The 18,051-nt window shown below is 44.8% G+C and overlaps 1 protein-coding gene across 1 annotated transcript in view; it reads left to right on the top strand.

Moving 5' to 3' along the window:
* PAPPA (pappalysin 1) overlaps positions 1-18,051 on the top strand; it is a 250,562-nt gene that overhangs the window by 136,129 nt on the left and 96,382 nt on the right. The window contains exon 10 of the mRNA XM_060153316.1: positions 8,249-8,442. Coding sequence (XP_060009299.1) covers positions 8,249-8,442 — 194 coding nt within the window. The remainder of the gene's footprint in view (positions 1-8,248; positions 8,443-18,051) is intronic.

Here is an 18,051-nt window from a genome sequence, read left to right as displayed (position 1 = left end):
GACTTGGCTGTGATACAGTCTTTGGATTTTGTTCCATGCGAGGCGTTTTAGGTTGGAGAGTGGCCTGATGTAGTTTATGTTGTTAAAAGAGCGCTCTAGCTGTGCTCTGGAGGAGGGAGGCTTGGGAGCAGACAGAAGAGACTCTGGTGAAATAAGCATTGCCATAGTGATGGTGGCTTGGATTAGGGTGGTAGTGATGGAGCAAAAGTGGATCTTTTTGGAATATCCTGAGATAAAAGAGTCTACAGGATGGGCTCATGGACTTTATGTGGTATTGGAGGATGAACTGAAAAAAATAGAGATGACTCAGAAGGTTTTAGTCTGGCCATTGTCAGGCAATGTTATCATTTACTAAGATGGGGAAGAAAGGACTGTGGGAAGAAAACCATTACTTTTATTTTAGACATGTTGATTTTGTTTTTATTCTTTTTGAAAGAGGTTTCATGTAAGTTTATGACTGGGTGATAGAATTCTTTTTTTTTCTTAATTTTACATCTTTATTGGAGTATAATTGCTTTACAATAGTGTGTTAGTTTCTGCTTTATAACAAAGTGAATCAGTTATACATATACATATGTTCCCGTATCTCTTCCCTCTTGCGTCTCCCTCCCTCCCTCCCACCCTCCCTATCCCACCCCTCTAAGTGGTCACAGAGCACCGAGCTGATCTCCCTGTGCTATGCCGCTGCTTCCCACTAGCTATCTATTTTACATTTCAGACATGTTGATTTTGTGATGACTTTAAATAGATATTTAAGTAGAGATGGCATTGCAGGCAGCTGGGACTCAGAGAAGAGGTCATACCTATAGAGATGTTTGAGTCATCGGCACATCCATACTCTACCATTTTTATTTAAACATTGGGACTGGATGAGAGACTGTAGATAGATAAGAAAAAGAGGGCCCAAGACCTCACCCTGAAAGCTGGCAGCATTTAGCAGAGGGAAGCAGAAGACAGCAAATGAGTCTGTGTGGGAAGAGCTGAGAGCCAGAAGGGATTAGGGTGGCATGGTGGTGTGGAATCCAGGAGGGGAGTACTTCAAGAGGAAAGGAATGGGCGATTTCTTCACATGTTTCAGGACTGTTGGACGTCATAGTTAGTTTTAGCAATGCTGAGGTCAATGGTAACCTTGACAAGATTGATTTCTGTGGGGTGGTGAGTTCAGAAGCTAGATGGGAGTGAACTGAAGAGTGAATTGCCGGAGAGAAAGTGGGAAATGCAAGTTTAGATAACCCTCAGTAAATTTCACTGTGAATCATGGAAAGGGAAATGTGAAGTAGAAGACAGAATGGTAAGGATATGTGAACTGAAGGGAGGCTTTAATTTTTTAAATTTTTAAAATGTACATTGCTCACTTTTTTAATTAACAGTTTTTACATAGGCAATATCCTCTTTGCTGGTTTGGAAAAAGAGAATCGTGACTCAGAGAATAAAGGGAAATGGCTTGTGCTAGACAAGTAGTGATGCAGAAGAGTGACAGGTCAGGCTTCATGGGGCTGAAGATGCTAGAGTTAGATCTTGATGGAAGACGCGAAGGCAAGGACTGCTAGCCTTTCAGGCTAAGGAAATAAGAGGGGAGTGGAGAGCTCTGCGGCGTGAGTTCTGGGAAGGAACTCTATGCTTTTAGAGTGGAGGTGTGGTTGGAAATGAGAAGAGACAGGGAAGTTGGAGCTGGATTACAAAAGGACTTGAGTGCTAGATGGGGAAGCTCAAATTTTGCAGGAGTCAATTAAGAATTTCAGACATGGTCAGGTTTAGGTTAATCACTCATAGGCTGCTTTATGAGAAGGTGTTGAAGTGGGGAAGACCCAAAGCCAATTATGAGAGTGTTGTAGGGGGCGAGTGGACAGAGGGGAGGCTGTCCTGAGCGTGCTTTCTGTGGGCGTGGAGCTGGAGTGATCATTTGAGACGATGTCCAGGTTCACTCTTCTTTTCCTAGTGCTTTGGGTTTGCTAGATGGCGCCTGGTTGTCCCACCGAAACACAGGAAGGGATTTCTGGCCCGCTTTGGTATGTGGCCAGCCCTTGACGGAACCAGAAGCCCCCTTAAACTCCTCAGATTCAGCAGACCTACTCGGCATCTGAAGCTTGTTAGCAGATTCATGGTTCTTCAGAAGCCCTTCACCACCCTGTCTTTTGTGCTCTGGACAGGCTGATCTGGTGGTGAACGTTAAGAACAAACCTTGGTTTGAATAGAACTAAGTGAGGTCAGCGATGCGATGTGGGTTTGCCTTGAAGCCTTTAAAAGATAGGCAATATAAAATCCAGATATTCTGTTCCAGAGGAAACATTTACCAGAACAGCCGCCACCCTGCCTCAAGCTTCCCCTTTGTAAGCCTTCAGGGCTTAAGCACTCCACCCAGTTTCCCCTGTTCCAAGAAGTTATTATTTGGACACAACAATTGTACATTTTTTGGTCTCTTTTTGTTGTTGTTTGGATGAATTGTTATGCGGCATGAAGTTTGTTGTGGTTGGACCCATCCTAAACAAACAACTGAACTTAAAAAATACTATTTTTTCTGGTGTTTAAAAAATAGAAAAAATAGTCATCGTTGGACTAAAAGAGAATATCCCAATGCCAATCCTGTTCTCTCAGCTGGAAATAGAAACAGATGCTAACTTCTCAAAAGCTGACCCATCTTCGTAAACAAGAAGTTTAGAAAGATAGGTAAATCTACCCATCCTTTGGAAGGCAGGCCACTAAAACAAGTGTGTGTTCAAATTCTTTGTATCCTCCTTGAGTCCTAAACCAAATCCATCTCCTATTACTTATAACTCTCATCTCTCCACCTGCAGGTAGTGTTATTCTTGTCTCAGTGGGCTCTTGACTTAGCAACCCCATTAGCTTCTCAGACTTGTTATACTTAGCCCATACCAGGGGCTGTTGTGAAAAGTGAAATCAGAGATTCCCAAAAGTAGTATTGAAACTTGGTTAAAGATAACAGACCATTTTGTTCCAGAATTATATACTGGAAACCCGATCTGGTAAGGTGGCACGGTGCAGTAGAAAAGGATTGTATTATGGGCTTAAGAACCAGCGTTCTGGCAAATTTTCTTCTAAAACCTTCGGAAAATTACTTCAACTTTGCGAACCTCAGTTTCCCCACACATAACATGAAATAATCACGTTCGGCTCCAGAATCATCATCATCATAGACCATTTATTGATCACCTGTTGTATATTAAATGCTTTACCTGCATTTACCATTAGTCTATAAGTTCTGTGGGATCCTCCGGATTCCAGTGGTATCACAAATGACCAAAGTTTCTAATCAAGGTAAGGTAATCAGCGTCCCCCAGTTGGGTTGAAATAGTTCCACTGTAAGTTAATTATTTTCTTTTTCCTCAGGTTGTTGCTCCCCCCCCGCCCCCTTTTTTTTTTTGGTTTACTTGGTTCCTTGCTGTTTATATTGAAAATAGCCCATGCACTCTCTTCAATCATCTCTATTCTTGAAGATTCCTTAGGATCTAGGGCTGGGTAAACAAAAGGAGACATTTCTAATTAAGAAGACTTCTCCTCCACCCCCTACCTCACCCCAGTATCATCATGGTTAAGAATAAGCTCTGTTCCTTTAAGACTTGTGTCACTTTCCATCTCTAAGTCTATTATGCTGTTTGAACACACCCAGCACTTTGTTGAGGCAGTCTAAAAGGTAATCTTGTTTTCATTTTACAGATGGGGAAACTGAGGCACAGGGAGATGACATAACATGCCCATGCTTATCCAGTAATCAGGGACAGATAAGGAGCTTGAATCCAAGGCTTCTAACTTCAAGGATGAGAACTCTTAACAATAGCTCAAATGCCAGCCTTTGCTTATACTTAAAAGTAAACTTGTTTCATCTCCCTGAGACTTGGCTTTCCAAGCTTTCAAACAGGGGTGACAATCCCTGCTTATCTCAGATAGTGTCCTTCAGACATACTTCAGGGGTGCAGAGGCCTGGCAGTTCATCCTGATGCTTCAGACAGATGGAAATTGAAAATTAAGTCATTGAGAATTGCCATCAGCTGTGTCTGTCCGGTTACAGAGTGTCCATGTGCCTTGGGCTCTTGGAGCTGAGCTCATCTCTGGCAACTGAAAGCTCAACCAGGGAAGACAGACCTGGCAGTGTCTCCCCACCAACATCAAGTCTCCTAGCTGGTTAGAGCAGATTTCTAAGTGTCTCGCTACGTGAAAGAGAGCGAATCTGAAATGAGGAGTACCCCCGTATCAGGGGAAGGTGGGGTAAGATGGAGAAATTGGACTGCCCAGTGGAATTCCACTGTAAGCTAGTCACCACTGGTGTCCCAGTTCCTTCCCCTTCACCCCGAGACCCAGTCTAAAGAAACGTTTCAAAGGGTTACAGAGCCTAAACTATATTTGGACGAGAGTATGTGCATCGAGGGTGCTGAATTTTCCTCATTCATTCATTCAACAAGTATTCGTTTTCACAGTACCCCTCCCTGTGGGATGTATTATTACCAGCGCCACCTAGCTCCTACCTGAGAAGGCAAGGGGCAGGATGCTCAGCGGACGTTGGTATTGACTTCAAGCTCTTTTCCCTGAAACCTGCTCAGCTCCCAGCATAAAGCATTGAAGAAGCACCACATAAAATGGTGTAATGAAAACAGGAAGGCTGGTTTTGTTTTATTGTTTTGTTGTTGCTGCCTTTGTTTTTCCTGGCCACACATTTGTATTCCGTTCCCCACCCTCCTTTCTTCAGTCCTGGGGGCATGGGAGTAGAGTGGGAGAGAGAATTCCCCAGATGAAGACTGGCAGATGCAGCTCAAGGGCCCCTGGGACTCTAGTAGCAAGAGAAACTGAATAGCAGAGTGCAGGGATGTTATTCAAAAAAAGGGACTCACAGCAGCTTTGTCAGCAGAATCTTGGGGGAGAAAACAGTTCTCTCTCTCCCCCTCCCTCACCCTTCCTCTCTTCCTCCCTCCCTCCCTCTCCCATTTCCCCCAATTTCCTATCCCTCTTTTAACTCTCCCTCTGCCTATCTATCTATATATCAACTACATACTACATATAACTGCCTATCTAAGTACATATTTACCTACCTGTGTCTACCTCTGTCTCTCCTCCAGAACCTCCAGGGTCCACTGGCTCTAAGCAGACAGATAGTTTGAGGTCTTCAGCATAATCAGGAAGAAATTAACCTTCACAAGAACTCAACTCTAGCCCCAGTTCCTGCCACTCTGAGGTCTCTTTGATGAGGACATGAATCAACTTATCTTAGAGAGCAGATCATGGGTGATCTTATGATAATCTTACCCTATTTGTCTTCATATTCGACGAAAAGAAAGGTGGTCCCAGGAGTCCGGCAACCCCGTGACCTTATCCTCAACAGGGTGTGCCTTCATTATTCATTCTGTAGGTACGGTGTGCAGGGGGAAGACCTCTCTGCTAGATATCAAAAGTCCAGGATCCTGCTTCTAGCCCTACCACCAACTCTCTCTGTTGTCTGGAAGCAGATGCCTTACCTCCTACGGCTCTTAGTTTTCCATTCGATAAAATAGGTGAAGGGGCTGGGATTGTACACATCATCTCATGAAACCACTGCAACAATGCTGGATAAATATTATCTCCATTTTTTTTTAATGAGGGAAATGAAGTCCAGAGAGGTTAGGTTATGTAAGCCCTGTGCTGCTTGTATATGGCAGAATTCGGATTTGAACCTAGTTTTGTCTGATGCCAAAACCTATGCCCTATGCAGTTCCCTTTATTGGGTTTCTAAAGAGTGAAGTCTGGATTGATGGCTCATCACTCTTGGATGGGGCCTGAGTTTTATTATATGTAAGTTGGCTCCATTCACCAAGAGGTTGGAGCTACTGAGAAGTGCTGAGCCTGTATTCTTTCCATGCTTGAACTGCCGGGCATGCTACTGGTCACTGGAGTCCTCAGCTGGCTCAGACTCATCCTTAAATAATTGAATTATAATGGACTGATTTATTCTGGCTCTTTTGATAGTATTTCACTATGTAAACTGTTTGCAGAAATAAACAAGGGATTTTGGAGCTTGGAAGGGGCTCAACATTCTGCTGCCCCTGAATTCAATGATTCCTTTTTTCAGATAGTCAGCATCACAGAAATCCAAGTCTTATTTCTACTTGACCCGGGCTCTTTCTATTTGGGGGAATGCTGCTTGAAAGGGTTTCAAGTGAGTACTGATTTTATAAGCTGATTCAATTCAGCCACTTAGGAATAAATTGAACCCTTAGGAGAAGAGTATCTTTTCTCTTGACCATTATTTTATTTTTTTTTAAGGTTTTTTTTTTTTTTTTGATGTGGACCATTTTTAAAGTCTTCATTGAATTTGTTACAATATTGCTTCTGTTTTAAGTTTTGGTTGTTCGGCCGTGAGGCATGTGAGATCTTAGCTCCCCGACCAGGGATCGAACCCACACCCGCTGCATGGGAAGGCAGAGTCTTAACCACTGGACCGACAGGGAAGTCCCTTGACCGTTATTTTAGAATAAAGCTCATTCCTGTCCATTTCTTATGAAAGTTGTATGGCTATCTTGAGAGGTTGTCCTGGCTGGGACAGTGATTTCTGTATTACAGATGGGAAGCCAGTGACGCTAATTGTGCAAAGTTACATAGCTAATATAAGGGGCAGAAGCCAAACCCTGGTTAGAAATGGGGCTTCACGCCATCATTTTGTAGTAAGTAGGGGAAGGATGGCCTAGATCAAGCAGTATCCTCAGGGTGACCATATGTTCTGCGGTATTTAGATTTTCTCAGGATATGTGCCTATCGCCTGGACAGTTTTTACTAGCTTTCTCTCTCACTCTCAAAGTGCATTATTTGGATGATAAATTATAAGATCACTCCAAAACACTGGATAGGGACTAGATTTTGAGGAACTCACTGCCTTTTGAAGGAGCTGCTGTATGTAAACATGATGGCCGCGCAGTGTGATAAGTGTAAAGATGGGGATCTTTGTAAAATAGGAACCCACATAGGAGGGGGCACTTAGCTTTTCCTAGCAGAGTTGGGGAAGTATCACAGAATGCCTGACATTCAAGTTATTAAAAGTTGGGCAGAGTGATCTCTTTTGGACGGCTACCTCCAGATTTCTCCTTGTGTGGTTCTATATTGCAACACCAAGAAACGTGTACTGTGTATGTCCTACTTACTTAGAAGGCATCCAGTTAATTCTGTGCTTCTCTGATCTCCGTTCTTGCAGCTAAGTGAGCATCATTGCAGCCAGCTGCAGCTTTAAATTGTCCCAAGCAGAACTCCTTGCTGGGATTTGAATCACATGGGAGCTTGAGAACTCACTTGGCCTTTAACTGAAACACCTAATATATCCAACAAGGCCCTAGAAGCCTAGCACATTAGACAGGAAGGGCTCCTGGAGTCTCAGTAGTTTCGTCCCCTTCAATGATGATTGAGCCCAGAGAGGGAAAGAGATGTGTCTAAAGGAACAGAGCAATTTAGTTACAGACCTGGGACTGAAGCCAGAGTCTCTCATGTATCAGTGCAGTCTTTATGTCAAACTGTAATCCTCTAGAGTTAAATAAACCTCGGTTTGAGACCATGAAGTTCTGTGGTGGCAGATAACGTACCCAGAACGTGGACAGTGGAAAGCCTGAGTTTGAAACTAGGGTCTGGCATGAACGCACTGAATGACCTTGGGCAAATTATTAAAGATATGTGGGATCTCGGTTTCCTAATCTGGAAGACTAAAATAATAATTTAAATAATAACATCTTTCTCACAAGCTTGCTGTGGGGCTTATTTGGGGTAATGAAGGTGGAAATGTTTGTCAACTTTTGTTTGTGTGTGTGTAGTAAAAATCACATAATACAAGGTTTACCTTCTTAACAAATCTTTAAGTGTACATACGGTTTTGTTACCTATAATCACAATGTTGTACAGCAGATCTCTAAAACTTACTCATCTTGCATAACTAAAACTTTATACCCATTGAACAGTAACTCTGAAATCTCAACCCCCTCCTGCCAGCCCCTGGTAACCACCATTCTACTCTCTCCTTCTATGAGTTTGTTTTACATACATCATATAAGTGGAATCATACCGTATTTGTCTTTCATGTAATGTCCTCCAGGTTCATTGATGTTGTCACATATGGCAAGATCTCCTTCTTTTTAAAGCCTGAATAATATTCAACTGTGACTCTCAGTGATGGGCTTGACCATGCTGATGGTTCTGCTGATCTGATTCCATAGCTGCTGATGACAGATGAGGACAAAGAACAAACATTGATCTGGTCTCTCCCTTCTATGTCTGTCTCCTGTAGATGAACCCAGCCGGTGCTACTTCCATGATGGTGATGGGGTATGTGAGGAGTTTGAACAAAAAACTAGCATCAAAGACTGTGGTGTCTACACGCCCCAGGGGTTCCTGGATCAATGGGCATCCAACGCTTCCGTATCCCATCAAGACCAGCAGTGCCCAGGCTGGGTCATCATCGGCCAACCAGCAGCATCCCAGGTAAGCTCCCAGCCACACGTAACATTTCCTGCAGACATTCTGAATCTCTGCTCTGCCCCTCAAGGTTGCCCATCACAAAGACAGTGTCATTGGACATGGCCACTTGATCATATCTCTAGCCAAATATAATTTTTTTTAATGCATATATAGGGAATTCTCTAGCAGTCCAGCGGTTAGGACTCCACGCTTTCACTGCCAAGGGTACGAGTTCGATCCCTAGTGGGGGAACTGAGATCCTGTAAGCTGCACAGCGTGGCCAAAAAAAAAAAAAAAATGCGTATATAACTTTATCATATTTTTATCAAATATTCCTCCATAGGACTGTACCATTTTGTATTCTTATCGGGAATGTATGAAAGTGTTTGTTTCTCTCCAATTTTAACAACAGAGTGTATTGTCAACTTTTGGAGTTTTACTGTCTCCATAGGTAAGAAAATGTCATCTCACGTTGTTTTAATTTGCATTTCTTTTACTACAGTGAAATTGAGATTCTTTTCATGTGTATCATGGTCACGTTCCTTTCTTTTTCTATGAGCAGTCTCTTTATCCCATTTTTCTATTGGGACTTTGGTCTTTTTCTTCCTGATGGTTAAAAGTGGTTTATTTACCAGCGAGATGAGCTCCTGTCTGTGATGTACGTTGAAAATATTTTCGCCCAGTCTGCAGTTTTTCTTTTGACTTTGCTTATAATGCTTTTTTCAAAATTTTTTGTAAAGTCATTTTTTTTAAAAAAATTATTGATATGTCGTTGATTTCCAATGATGTGTTAATTTCTGCTGTACGGCAGAGTGACTCAGTTCTACACATATATATTCTTTTTCATAATATTTTCCATTATGGTTTATCACGGGATATTGAATATAGTTCCCTGTGCTGTACAGTAGGACCTTGCTGTTTCTCTATTCTATATATACTAGTTTGCATCTGTTAATCCCAAACTCCCAGTCTTTTCCTTTCCTACCCTCCTCCCCCTCGGTATCCACAAGTCTGCTCTTTATGTCTGTGAATCTGTTTCTGTTTCATAGAAGTGATATCAAGTGGTATTTGTCTTTCTCTTTCTGACTTACCTCACTTAGTATGATAATCCCTAGGTCCATCCATGTTGCTGCAAGTGGCCAAATGCAATTCCAAGGTCTCATGAGACCTGTTTGTCAGCGATTGGACATGGAAGGGTTAAGGGCAAGAAACACCAGCATAGTAGGGGTAATGACTGTCCTCTTGTGTCCCTACCTATTGTAAGTTATATTTGGGGAAAGCTCTCCATTTTGGATATACCACTGGAATTCAGTGGGATAAGAACAAATTCTTGGGGTGAGTCTCACTTTCGAGGGGGGCAGAGTGTCAGGTTGTGTGCTCCTTGAGCACTCTCCCGTGAATTAACAGTGCCTCTACCATGAATTTGCTGTGTGGCTTTGGGCTAGTGTTCCCACCTCTCTGGGCCCCATTTTCCCCATCTTTAAGTTAGAGAGTAGTTGAGCTGGATGATCTGCAAGGACCTTCCCAACTCTAAAAAGCTGTGACTCGTTCCTTAGTCCCCGAATGCACTAGTTATGTCCCAAGGTTCTTCCCCAAGGGACCGTCAGGTTAGTTGAGGGAGCAAGAGTGTTGGGGCCACCAGAGCTGATGTGATTCTCGGGATGGCCATACTGTCCCCAGAGCCCCCTTTCCAATTATCCTGCTGAACAAGCACCTGCCTTCTTCCGAGATCCCTGTTTCCCAGAGACACGACTCAGTGCTTCCTACTGCCTGGCCCCGTAGCCGTTTCTGAGGCCGGCCTCCCTCCTGGCCTTGCAGATGAGCCATTACTCCTAGCCATTCCTCTCTAATATTGCTTCCCCGACTCAGGGTCGACGGGGTAGTTGGGGGGAGGCCTGGTTTCTAGATGAAAGAGAGATGTGACCTTCTGGGGCCCAGTGAAAATCATCGGAAGAGGTACGAAAGGAGTCCAAGCTCACTTACAGTGTTTATTTGATCATTTTTTCATTTATCTGGTTGTGTTTACATGCATTAGATCCTTTATTCACTCATTTGCTTCCGACTGCCCCAAGGAGGATGGAAAGAAATGGAAGCGTGGTATTCCCTGACGTTTCCCATGTGTAGTGCCAGCCGGGTGCATGAACGAACGAACAACAAACGAATGAACGAATGAATGAGTGCTTGTGTAGGCCTCATCCTGCCCCGCGCCACCTCTGTATTTGCCGTATCCATCTCTGTTTACACCCGTGCTCTGAACTCTAATTACCTGTTTCTGTGTCTGGCTCCCCCTTTAGACTGCTAGTGTTGTGAAAACAGTTTTGAGGTTTTATTCACTTTGTTCCCCCATCTTCAAGCACAGGTCTAGATAAGGCTAGGAGTTCGGGAGATGTGTATTTAATTGACTGTAGATACACACGCACACACACACACACGCACGCACGCACGCACGCACATTGCTACCTCTCTCACACAGTGTCCTGCTTCAGGAACAGCAGGGCTGGCCAGCAATAGAGCCAGGAATTCCAAATTCAGCACCTCCATCCAGTTCCTAGAAATGTTTAAAAAACATAATTCAAACACGGGTATTATTAACACACTCAGAATCTCACATGAGCAGGTGTTGAGGTAGCAGCTGTGCTTAAAAACCACCCAAAGTTTATTGCTACTAATGTGAGAAAAGGAGAGAAAGAATTTTCCAGTCTTAGCATTTGAAAAGAGACTTTGTGGGGCAATTATTCCAGTCTCCTAAGGAGGGGCCTGTCAGGAATCATGGGTGATTATCTCTTCCTAAACAAAAATCCAATTAAAAAAAATCATTATAAATACTAGCTCTTCGATCTACAAAGAGGAGATGAGGAAACAAAATCATCCTATTGAATTATTCATTGTAACCAATTTTATTTTAATGAAATCGACTAGGTTCCATTACTCTGGGCTTGGACATAATCTTTGTTACAAGGAGACTTCAGCTGTAACTAAATTTGCCATAATGAGATCAACTCACTGGAGAATACAGGGTCAGGGTAGGGGATGCGTGTGCCGTCTGGGCGCAGGGCTGGGCAGGGCGGCCTGGAGGCCTGCAGAACAAAAGTCCCTCCAGTTCCCTGTCTCAAAGCGAGTGCCTAGAAGTCATTCACACACCGCCCCCATCATGCACACGCCAACATGTGCGCACACACACGCAACCTGCATAACTGAGTAAAGGCTCTTCCTGGAGCGTAAACATAGCTCCCTTCTGACAACAGAGAAGAGGAGGGAGTCTAACCGTGGCCTTCATTACCCTGTACAGTGATTAGAGGAGGCTGCTGGTTAATTTTCACCCTGTCAGGGCCTCCAGTGAAGAGGTTGATGGCTTGAGAGAGGGAGTTGGGGGGTGTTAGACGTACCGTGTGCCCCTTACCTTCCCTCAACACAATTATACACTCGTCCTTCTCCTCCCTCCTCTCTCTCTTTCTCTTTCTGTTTCTGTTTCTTTTACACACGTACAGACAGGCACGCACAGGCACAAATACATGAACACCCTACAGGAACAGGCCGTGTAGATGCAGGGGCCCCTATCCAGAGAGTGAGTACCAAAGCACAGGGTGGAGGGTGGGGCAGGGAACCAGTGGTTGTCGAGGTCCACCAGCCGCTGTACTGGGCCCTCATACACACTTCATAGCCAACCCCCTCGCCATTCTTCAAGGAAAGAATTATTACCTACCTCTGAGAAACTAAGGGGTGGAGTGTTTTCTCCAGGGTCACACAGCCCATAGTGGAAAATCTAGGATTAAACGAAGCTCGTGGAAGGTGACATTGGGAGCTTGGGAATATGCCGTCCTGTCTAAGTATAGGAGTAACTGGATTCCTGCAGAATATCACTGTGAATCAAGCAGAAAGAGTCGTGGATGGACAGATCTTTGTGTTGGTAGTACTGTGCACGCTCCATGAAGTGCTTGAATTCTCCTCCTACAGACTTCCCGGGCACTGCCCACACCTTGAGTTCAGGACGCTCCCTTTCCCTGTCTCAGTGGCCCTGTTCCTGGTAGCCTGGTGTTCGCTACGATGCTCCATCAGGTTGGGGAGTGATGAAATGACCTCAGGTGTGTCCATTTCCTTTTTACAAACCAGTCTCGTCCCACTCTCTGTCTTTCCCTGACGCTGGAAGAATGGCAAGTGCAGGTGTTTATTGGAGGTCTGTGCCGAGGTCTGGGCTGGAGCCCGTGGAAGAAACCAAAGTAAAAGACCCAACCCTGACCTTGTTAGCGCGCAAGACTGGAGCGTGAGGATGCTATCGAGAGGAGCAGCCTGTCAGAGTAAGCGGGCAAGTGACCACTGTGGCGACTGAAGAGACACCTCACTCTTTGTGCTGGATGAGTCTAGAAAATGGTTCAAACTTCCGTTTTCACTTTCGTGTGAGCCCTCCATTTCTCATAGTTCCCAGTCTCTCTTGTCCATTCTCCTGAAACAAGATTCCCAAATTTGGTTAGAGCCAAGCTCCTCCACCCCGAACATTGAGTCTTATATCCACATGTTATCAGAAGTATCAAAACCTGCCGGCTCTGCACCGTGAGCTGAACATTCTATAATAAGGGACATTCTTTGGGTATTTTGGCCATGCACCTTTCTGGCCCAGCTGGAATTCAAGAGGTCCCTGAGACAGAACAAAAATGGAAACGAGTCGAAAGTACTGAGTTATCTCTCTTCTGGGAACCTCAGCCCGATTGGGTTGAAGTGCTTGCAGAGATCTCGTCTTGTTCTCATTTTGTCTCCACGTCTCACCTTTCTCCGGCGCTTTACACCATAGGCTGCCAAAGTGAGATGCAGCTATTCCTTCATGCTGCCCCCACCGCCTGCATTTCCCCCCAAGCCCGTTTCCTCCGGTCCAAACAGGCCCCTCCCTCCCCCTGCAATGGCCTAGGGGGCATTGGAAGCATGAAGACTGTCAGAATGCACAGCGCTCTCCCAGGGATTACAGACCTTCAGTCAACCAACCAGTGTATTTGCTTGATCCTTTGAGGGTAGCATTTAGACTAAGCATTTCCAGGGCTGTAGCTTAAGGGCCAAAGTTAAGAAAACCTTTCTGAGAATGAGAGCTATCCACAGTAAGATGAAGTGCTTTGTGATACTGTGAGCTCCCCGTCACGGGGCACTCGGGCTGAGCTGGTGACTCAAGGAGATTCCTGCATTAGGAGGACAAGGCCTGCGCGTCGCTCCTTGCTTTGCGATTGGTTCTGACTTTGTACCCACCGGCCCACGGTGAGGCAGATCAGTTCTTTTTTTTTTTTTTTGTAGTCTCATACAGTCAGCTTTATTAGTGAATATACAGAGGCAACTCCAGATATCCCATGATTTAGGATGAAGAATATTAGTGGCTTAATCATTCTGGCTTCGCATTTTGTCCTTTTATTTATTTATTTATTTTACATCTTTATTGGAGTATAATTGCTTTACCGTGGTGTGTTAGTTCCTGCTTTATAACAAAGTGAATCAGTTATACATATACATATGTTCCCATATCTCTTCCCTCTTGCGTCTCCCTCCCTCCCACCCTCCCTATCCCACCCCTCTAGGTGGTCACAAAACACCGAGCTGATCTCCCTGTGCTATGCGGCTGCTTCCCACTAGCTATCTGCCTTACGTTTGGTAGTGTACATATGTCCATGCCTCTCTCTCGCTTTGTCACAGCTTACCCTTCCCCCTCCCCATAGCCTCAAGTCCATTCTCTAGTAGGTCTGTGTCTTTATTCCTGTCTTACCCTTAGGTTCTTCATGACATTTTTTTTTCTTAAATTCCATATATATGTGTTAGCATACGGTATTTGTCTTTCTCTTTCTGACTTACTCACTCTGTATGACAGACTCTAGGTCTATCCACCTCATTACAAATAGCTCAATTTCGTTTCTTTTTATGGCTGAGTAATATTCCATTGTATATATGTGCCACATCTTCCTTATCCATTCATCCGATGATGGACAGTTAGGTTGCTTCCATCTCCTGGCTATTGTAAATAGAGCTGCAATGAACATTTTGGTACATGACTCTTTTTGAATTATGGTTTTCTCAGGGTATAAGGCGTATCAGTTCTTTGCCACCTCACTTTGAGTCACTATTACCTGTTCCTTGGCATGTCCATAAGACTGTGTGCCTCTATTAAAATGCAAATCCTAATTTGTCTTTAGGGATTAATTCATTTATTCATTTGATTAAATGGAAACATATATGAATCCTCCGCTGAGAAATTTGAGTAGGTAGAGAACATGGGCATTCATGGGGTCAAGTGGAAATCATGCAGATGTGGCTTTGCCCTCGTAGCTTTTCCTCTTACTTGGGAATCTTGAGCAAATCACTCCTCCAGGGACCTCAGTTTTCTCCTCTAGAAAGAGGGAATGATAGCCTCTACTTGGTGGGGATTAAGGGAGTAAATGCAGAGAAAACTGTTCTGTTGTTGTTCGTTTTCCACTCATTGGGTAGTGCAAATGTTAATTCCCTCTTGCATTCATGTTAGGCCCGCCGCTGCACACCCTCACACGAGAGCCACCCACGGTGACCCGCACAGCACAGGAGCTCAGTCAGCATCTGGTTGAGTGAATAAGCACAGTTGCATTACCAAATGCTTCCTGCGTGCTCAGGACTGTACCAGGCATTTTGAGAAACTCCAAAGAAGTGCTGGTCCTTTTGTAGCCCTCACAGTGCTCACTATTGCATGGGAGGGGTGTGTCCAACTGGAAGTAGCAGGCAGGACCCGAGAGTATGAGGTTTAGAGGGAGTTTCCTCCCTGAGGAAGAAACCACACTGCTATCAGCTTCCTCAACCAGCAGGGATGAAAGCCAGCATGCAGGGATGGAAAAGTCCTTTGCCCACTTTCAGAAGGTCCTGGACAAATTATAAAAATAACATTTACCGAGTTCATCCAGGCTCTGCATCAGATTCCTTGAATCCTGCTTAAACTGCTACAAGAATAGGAGTCACTGTTCTCACTTTACGGTTTGGGACCGTAAGGCTCAGGGAGCTGAGTGACTGACAAGTTTGGGGGTTCGTCCTTCTAAGAGGCAGAGGCAGAACCAGGATTCAGGCCACTGTGTTCATCACAGGAGCCCAGGTGCAGGACGAGGCAGCTCACGCCTGCTGCCATGGCTGACACAGGAAAACAAGTGAGGAGAGCTGTCTTTTGCGTCTTTTCTTACATAGTGTGCTTTCAAGGAACACAAGGAAAGTGGGAACCCCCCTCTCCAGGACCCCAAATATTGCCCTGCTGTTTCTGCCATGCTTCCTACATCTCTGTCTAAGGGCAGTTGTTCTTTTGGGTTAAGTATTGCCCTCTCCAGAAAGTCATTTAAAAAGCGTACATGAAAATACGGGAGAAACATAGGAAATGTTTTCAGTTGCCAAACCCTGAGTGTAAAAAAAAAAAAAAGATTTCCTAGATTTTGGATCCAATCCATGTCTGATTACTTCTGGGCTATGGGAGAGAAAATGAAGAAAAGCACAAACAGGACAATTGTAGATGGAAGAAGAAACTTTGCTCCATTTACAGGTTTGTCACAAACCATGTGCTGTACCCAGGAAACCTTGAGATGTCAGTAAGGGAATCGCAAGATGTGTGCATCCCTTGATGGCTCACCCGGAGAGCAGGGACCATTTATCTGTGTCTTCTGCATCCTTGTGTCCAGAGGAAGGGAGTAGAAATCCACCGGGTTCTCTGGACATAAGGGTAAGAAGTCTTTCCACAAGCACCCACAACGCAGTGTAGGAAGTGCTGGGACAGGGGAACCGAGGGGAGGGTGGGGAGATATTTCCATTGGGAGTGATTGCTGAGCTGTGACTGGAAGGTTAAGCTGGGAGTAGGAGAGGGGTGTGCAAGGAAGAGCATGTCAGAGAGAGAGACAGAGGCAGACAGAAGGAGACAGACAGACAGATAGACATACAGACATCCAACAAAAGGCCAATAAGAAATTCAGGGGAAGTCAAGAGAGATGGGCTATGAAAATGATGCGGGCATGTCCTTCAGATGCTTGAAATTTAGCCTTTATCCCGAGCTCGAGGGGGAGCTTCTCAGAGGTTCTAAGCAGGGGGCCAACAGATCAGACGTTCATTTGAGGATGAAGACTGACATCTATGAACACCTCCTGGGTGTCAAACCCTGGACGAGTGGGGTCGAAGCACATTTTGAAACTGAGAAGTTTTGCTTCTCGTCTCTCAGAATGAAGAGCTGCCTTCAGTGCGGGAGGTGAAGGATCTCCCCTGTGCCACTCTTCCTTCTACTTCTTTCTTTTCTTGCACCCGCTACTGGTATTGCATTGAAACAGCCCCACGTGGAAATTTTGCATGGACGAACAATTCTCTGATGCTGTTCAGATGATTATATTGGCAAAGGGCAAGGGGCCATCGTGGTCCCAGCACCTAGTGCTGAGATCACTGCTGAAACGTGTCCCTTCACCGGCGTGTGCAGGTCTTCTCACGGGTGAAATGGGACAGCATCTGCCAGTGGAGGGAGAGGAGGGAGGCCAAGGGGATGTGCCGAAATGTCAGAGAAGATTCCAAGCAGTTTTCCCAAATACCCAAGGGATCTGCTTTCTTCTGGTGGTTTCTGAATAATTTTTCAAGAGCACATGTGTGAGTCATCTAAGGAGACGGAACAGAAAGTCCCATGGTCTGTTACAGTCTGTCCCATTGGTGTGGGGCACCCAGAAATCCCTTCAAGGCAGCAAAAGGCAGCTCCTGCATCAGAAAGGAGCCCCATGCACTGGTGGCTGTAACGCCCTGAACGTGTCCTGGAAACATGGGCTGGGAGGGACTCTAAGTCTACCAAACTGTTCAGGACCCAGCAGAGGACTCTAACAGGCTCTCCTCCTCCCCGTCGTTTTCTCTGCCTCCTTAACTCCTTCGCTCTTTCGATATTTATTCAAACTTATGAAACGTCAGATGCTATGATTGGCCCCCCAAAACTTTGAGTGATGAGAGTTTTAGAGAAAAAAATGAGATGTAGGATCAGCTCAGCCTGGCTTCCAGTTCTGGGGTCACCAGCTCTGTCACTCTGGGCAAGCCGGTTCTCTGCTTCTGCCCAATCTCTTATCTATAAAGCAGGGGTGATAGCGTCCATACGGCAGATGCTTGTCAAGGATGAGACATTTGATCCACAAATCTGGTTTTCCTTCTGATGGCAGCTGAAAACTTTTTAAAGAAATGCTTCTTTCTGCCCATGAAGCTTAACAACTGTGGGATCCAATTAGGAACAATTGAGTTTTTTGTTGTTATTTTTAAAGGAACACTCTTTGGGACACAGAAATCTAAGCAGAGAGAGAGACTTTGAAAGTCTCTTGGTCTTCCTTCACTTAATTAAGATTTGGCTTTGATTAAATAACTTCCCTAAAGCCCTCCATCCCCTATCTGTTATGAAAGGATTCTGATGTTTGGATTCAAAACCCACTATAATCTTCTTGTGAACCTACTATGTCCAAAGCATCCTTTTCAGCAGGGGATTGGGGTTGAGATGAATAATTCAACCGCTGCCCTCACGCCGTCTGTGGTGTCCACGGAGGAACGGAAACACTGGAATAGGTACCTCTAAGAAGAAAAGAAGAACTTGGGCAAACTGCTGTGATACATGGACACACGGAATAACCCTTAGAGGGACGTACACTGAGGGGGACG

The sequence above is a fragment of the Lagenorhynchus albirostris genome, chromosome 7 (assembly GCF_949774975.1).
Source record: "Lagenorhynchus albirostris chromosome 7, mLagAlb1.1, whole genome shotgun sequence".
NCBI lineage: Eukaryota > Metazoa > Chordata > Mammalia > Artiodactyla > Delphinidae > Lagenorhynchus > Lagenorhynchus albirostris.
Note: the sequence above shows the minus strand (reverse complement) of the source record. Positions and strands in the feature narration are given on the sequence as shown.